Source organism: Bactrocera tryoni, chromosome 2 (assembly GCF_016617805.1).
Source record: "Bactrocera tryoni isolate S06 chromosome 2, CSIRO_BtryS06_freeze2, whole genome shotgun sequence".
Classification (NCBI taxonomy): domain Eukaryota; kingdom Metazoa; phylum Arthropoda; class Insecta; order Diptera; family Tephritidae; genus Bactrocera; species Bactrocera tryoni.
The window spans coordinates 73,504,595-73,510,609 of record NC_052500.1 but is presented as its reverse complement, the minus strand read 5'-3'; the positions used below and the strand labels follow the sequence as shown (position 1 = coordinate 73,510,609).

The following is a 6,015-nucleotide window of genomic DNA, read 5'->3' as shown; positions in this document are numbered from 1 at the left end:
TAAATATTTGTTGTACAAAGTGATCACTTTTATACCAATTGTTTTACACTCTGTGACTTTTTGTGCAAGCCCTGAAACCCTTAATAAAAATAAATGATGCTTTGTGAATAAAATATTATCCTAACTTTAAACTATTCCGTGAAAGGTCACAAAATTTTTAAGCTCTTCATATGCGGATCGTGAACTATCAGGCTGTCGTGAAAGAAATCATATGAAAGTAGAGTAGAACCCAACATTAAGATTAAAATTGCCAGCGGTGATATGATCAGTATAAAATTGGCTTCAAATCATCCTATAATTGATATCACTTAAAATAAAGTTTTTCTCTACAGTATAGTGCCGCATAATATTGCAATCCAACGTCAATACATATCCAAATCGGAAATTATTCTAATCCCTCATGGCTTACCATAAATTGTTTCAAAAATTGCAACAGTGTGTGGAGATGTTATGTATAATATTTAAATTCACCTCTTTCTCCAAGTGTTGCCGCATTTTAATTCCTTTTGAATTTTGTTAAACAGATAAGAATTGTTTATTTACTACCTTGCGTAGAAAAGAGTTACTCAAAAAGGCATGTAGTACAAAGAAAATCAATTTAGATTGATGTTTATACAATACATTCACGATTTATTTAAAGTTTTACAGTAGTTGTTTTTGGAGAATATATATAAATATTATATTGAATTATAATAATAATCTATAACGTTGAAAATGTCACCCAGTGTTTGAAAGGTGTATATATAATGCAACCATGCGGGAAAAGATCGTTGGCAACACTTTGACTCCGAAAAACGTGTTGAATTGGTTAGGTGCCCGAGCTGTAGGTGGTGGATTTGTTCTTCGTTCTTTTTGTCAAGTACACGACTAGAGGCGTGTAGTGTTTTTAAAAGTTGGTCAGAAAAATCATTAAACATCCAAAATGGTATGTAAAAAATATTTCAAAACTAACGCAAAACAGAAAGTAACAGCTCTAAACATTTAAATGTGCGTATTATCTTGAATGGAATTGTGCATTTTATTATGCAAATTGGTTTTGTAAAATCTTAATCCAAATCGTATGTGCGAAGGTCGTGTGTTCGTTTGCGTAGACGAGCTACCGACGATATAATTTCCTCGGGTCAACCGTATGACGTATGCAGTTTTGTACAAAGGAAACTCTCAAGGCCAACATTTTAAAATTTAGAGCTGAAAATTCTGTTTTCCATGCATGAAAATGCATTTATTGCTTGGTTGATATTAATATTTATGTATCTACTTATGTCTTTTCCATGTAAATTTATTTCTGCGTATGTGCTGATGGCGTGATGGAATTGTACGTGTGTGTGTACGCAGGTCAACTTTACTGTCGACGAAATCCGTGCCTTGATGGACAAGAAGCGGAACATCCGTAACATGTCCGTCATTGCTCACGTCGATCATGGCAAATCAACTTTGACCGATTCCTTGGTAAGTAAAATCATTACATATTGATGTGCATGCACTTTCCCTTTTTGTGTTATGACGTCACAAATGCCTATTTCACAACCCGATTTAATAACTTAAGTGTTTTCATTTTTGTTGTAGGTGTCGAAGGCCGGTATTATTGCTGGTGCCAAGGCTGGTGAAACCCGTTTCACTGACACCCGTAAAGATGAACAGGAACGTTGCATTACCATCAAGTCAACGTAAGTTTGAATATTATATATATTTACAAATATTATTTTATATGTATTGTTTTTAATCATTTCGCAATTAATATATTACGTATTTACATTTCAACAGTGCCATTTCTATGTACTTCGAAGTTGAAGACAAGGATCTTGTTTTCATCACCCATGCTGATCAGCGTGAGAAGGAGTGCAAAGGTTTCTTGATCAATTTGATCGATTCACCCGGTCACGTTGATTTCTCCTCTGAAGTAACTGCTGCTCTTCGTGTAACTGACGGTGCCTTGGTCGTCGTCGATTGTGTCTCTGGTGTATGTGTGCAAACCGAGACTGTATTGCGTCAAGCTATCGCTGAACGTATTAAGCCAATTTTGTTCATGAACAAAATGGACCGCGCTTTGCTTGAATTGCAATTGGAGGCTGAAGAACTGTACCAAACTTTCCAGCGTATCGTTGAAAACGTGAACGTCATTATTGCTACTTACAACGATGATGGTGGTCCAATGGGTGAAGTGCGTGTTGACCCCTCCAAGGGTTCCGTCGGTTTCGGTTCTGGTCTGCACGGATGGGCTTTCACTCTTAAGCAGTTCTCCGAAATGTACTCAGAGAAATTCAAGATCGATGTCGTCAAGCTAATGAACCGGTAAGTCTGTAAGCTTAGTTATCTCATAATTTTATTTTTAGCGAGTTAATTATAAGTAGCTTATAAGGTGAGGAAGGATATTAAGGAGGGGAAATGCTTTTAGCACAATTTGTGTTGCACGCAAGAGATATGCTCAATTTGGACTTGTTCAAATAGGTATATTTCTGATGACCGTGCTACAAGTGCAACTTCAATAAAAGCAGATCAAGCAGGTACGCTGTTTCAGTGGCACCAAGATCGACGCTTTGTAACGCTGTTCTGGAACCTCTTTCTTAATGTTCAATCGGAATAAGCTGAAGATTTGTCGAAATAATTAAATAACGTATTAGGAAATGGTGTTAGGGTGTGGCACAGATAAGATGAATGAGATTATTTATTATCTATAAATGCATTTGTTCTTGTTACTCAGTGATTAATACAAATTTTGCGTTACGTCTTCATTATAGTCTATGGGGTGAGAACTTCTTCAACGCCAAGACCAAGAAATGGCAAAAACAAAAGGAAGCCGATAACAAGCGCTCCTTCTGTATGTACATCTTGGACCCCATCTACAAAGTGTTCGATGCTATCATGAACTACAAGAAGGAAGAAATCGGTACTTTGTTGGAAAAGATCGGTGTTACCATCAAGCACGAAGATAAGGACAAGGATGGTAAAGCCCTCCTGAAGGTTGTTATGCGCACCTGGTTGCCAGCTGGTGAAGCTTTGCTTCAGATGATTGCCATTCACTTGCCTTCACCTGTAATTGCTCAGAAATACCGTATGGAAATGTTGTACGAGGGTCCACATGACGATGAAGCTGCCGTCGCTGTTAAGAACTGTGATCCTGATGGTCCATTGATGATGTACATTTCCAAAATGGTACCGACTTCCGATAAGGGTCGTTTCTATGCCTTCGGTCGTGTGTTCTCCGGTAAGGTCGCTACTGGCCAGAAGTGCCGTATCATGGGCCCCAACTATGTGCCCGGCAAGAAGGAAGATTTGTACGAAAAGGCCATCCAACGTACAATTTTGATGATGGGTCGTTATGTTGAAGCCATCGAAGATGTGCCTTCCGGTAACATTTGCGGTCTGGTCGGTGTCGATCAATTCTTGGTCAAGACCGGTACCATCACCACATTCAAGGATGCCCACAACATGAAGGTGAGTTACGATGATTATTATACATTGCTAGTAGTAATTATTTGGTGATGTTATTTTTACACAGACCTGTTCTGAAAAGTAATGAGCGAAGTGTTATTCTGATTTTTTTTTTGCACTCGATTTACTTTTTAAGCAAAATTTGATATTTTATAATTATGTTTACATTTTTTTTGTTTGCTTTTAGGTGATGAAATTCTCCGTGTCACCCGTCGTGCGTGTTGCCGTCGAGCCCAAGAACCCAGCTGATTTGCCCAAATTGGTGGAAGGTCTTAAGCGTTTGGCCAAATCCGATCCTATGGTGCAATGTATCATTGAAGAATCCGGTGAGCACATCATTGCTGGTGCCGGTGAATTGCATTTGGAAATTTGCTTGAAGGATTTGGAAGAAGATCACGCTTGCATTCCATTGAAGAAATCCGACCCCGTTGTATCATACCGTGAAACCGTATTCGAGGAATCCAACCAAATGTGCTTGTCCAAATCGCCCAACAAGCATAACCGTCTGATGATGAAAGCTTTGCCCATGCCTGATGGTTTGCCCGAGGACATTGACAACGGTGATGTCAGCTCCAAGGACGATTTCAAACTTCGTGCCCGTTACTTGGCCGAGAAATACGATTATGATGTGACAGAAGCCCGTAAAATCTGGTGTTTCGGACCTGACGGTACCGGCCCTAACTTCGTTTTGGATTGTACCAAATCCGTGCAATACTTGAATGAAATTAAGGATTCCGTTGTTGCCGGTTTCCAATGGGCATCCAAGGAAGGTATTATGGCTGAAGAAAATATGCGTGGTGTACGTTTCAACATTTATGATGTGACGTTGCACGCTGATGCTATCCATCGTGGTGGTGGTCAAATCATTCCAACAACTCGTCGTTGCTTGTACGCTTCAGCTATCACAGCTGGACCACGTTTGATGGAACCCGTTTACTTGTGCGAAATTCAATGTCCCGAAGTTGCTGTTGGTGGTATCTACGGTGTATTGAATAGACGTCGTGGTCATGTCTTCGAAGAAGCTCAAGTTGTTGGCACACCTATGTTCGTGGTCAAGGCATACTTGCCCGTAAACGAATCGTTCGGTTTCACCGCCGATTTACGTTCCAACACCGGTGGACAAGCTTTCCCACAATGCGTGTTCGACCATTGGCAAGTGTTGCCCGGTGATCCGTGCGAACCCAGCAGCAAACCATACCAGATTGTACAGGATACACGTAAACGTAAGGGTTTGAAGGAAGGTCTACCCGACTTGGCCCAATACCTCGATAAATTGTAAGCGCACGAAGCTGTCAATTTAGTATGTGTTTGTTAACGTCGCAAACGGAGAGAACAAGAAAAGAAGAAGAAATTATACAAAATAATAAAAAGATAATTACATAATTACAACAATATAAAAATAACAACATATATATTTTTCATGATTTGAATTTGAGGCACATGGAACTGTAGTAATTAGTTTTGATCGGAGCGCAATTTGTATTTGATAATTTGTGTAAGCGATTAATTTCAATGTACTGCATAATTTTCTACTTTATTTTAATTAATTTTATTTAATGTGACTCAATATTGGTTGTTTTCTTTTCTTTTTTTTTGCATTAGCGGTTAACATAAATTTTTGAATTTCTTTGTGTGTGTATGTATGAGAGCGCAGTTTGGCATTTGAATTTCATAAGCTGATTTTTGGAAAGTGGTTTTCTGCAATTGCTGATTGATTCGGTTATGTTGGTGGAAAAGGTTTTTTTGTTCAGGCTTTGTTGGTGTACGGTTCAAGTTATCTAAAATGGTTGGGCAATGTTTTTGTACGCTAACAGGGTTTATTAAGTTTACCACGGAGTTTGTAAAACCTAGAAGAAAACGTGGAGAGTCTGTGATCCAAATCGCAAATCAATTTGAAGATATGGAAACTGCCGAGGCTAAAAATCTTGGCGGACGCTAGTTGTCAAAGTTGTGTGGAAGAGGGTGAGGTGGAAGCATCTAGGTACTTTCTGCTTCACCTACCAGGCTTTGCACGATTGAGGCTGGAATATTTCGGTAGACTTACTTTTGACAAACCGGACGGACAAAGGCGAAACTGTCGTTAGCCGTTTCAAAAATATTTTGATTGGCTTAAATCGGTTGTCGAATTGTAAGGGTCTTATGATACGGACCGGTGTTCTAAGCGTCCAAGTGAGATCCGTGTTGGGATTGACCTCGTAATCTAACCTACTTCTAGCTGGCCTCAGAGTACGATCAACAAATCAAAGACATCGAAATTCCAGACGGAAGAAATCGGCTCGACAGGAGTAAACTATCGCAGAAAGGTGCTCAATTTGTCACTGATCACCATTCACATACCTGTTGCGTAGAAAATCGGAAGGGTGGTCCCATTACTAAAACCTGGGAAGCGTGCCGGCCTTCAAATACCATCTGAGCCTAGCACGCATAGCTTCAGTCATAAACGTCCAGCTAGCTCGTGGTTTCAAATAGAAACCGCCCTGTGAAAATCCTGCCCTGGCATCGATGGACTTGTCCAAAGCTTTTGACACAGTCAACCACACAATGCTACTTCAGGACATCGGACAAACAACGCTCCTTTAGGGG

The 6,015-nt window shown here is 39.7% G+C and overlaps 1 protein-coding gene across 1 annotated transcript; it reads left to right on the top strand.

Annotated features, from left to right (window-relative positions):
- Positions 1 to 823: 823 nt before the first annotated feature.
- On the top strand, positions 824 to 4,842 carry LOC120767589 (eukaryotic translation elongation factor 2). Its single transcript, XM_040093737.1, has 6 exons — positions 824 to 925; positions 1,336 to 1,449; positions 1,567 to 1,667; positions 1,765 to 2,292; positions 2,739 to 3,435; positions 3,620 to 4,842. Exons 1-6 carry the CDS (start codon positions 923 to 925, stop codon positions 4,709 to 4,711), a joined length of 2,535 nt encoding a protein of 844 aa, XP_039949671.1. The 5' UTR covers positions 824 to 922; the 3' UTR covers positions 4,712 to 4,842.
- Positions 4,843 to 6,015: the final 1,173 nt, after the last annotated feature.

What these genes read in the sequence shown, in the direction of transcription:
- LOC120767589 (XM_040093737.1), top strand. An exon ending in GTCGTCAAGCTAATGAACCG is followed by an intron (nt 2,293 to 2,738) that starts GTAAGTCTGTAA and finishes TCTTCATTATAG; the next exon opens with TCTATGGGGTGAGAACTTCT. An exon ending in AGGATGCCCACAACATGAAG is followed by an intron (nt 3,436 to 3,619) that starts GTGAGTTACGAT and finishes GTTTGCTTTTAG; the next exon opens with GTGATGAAATTCTCCGTGTC.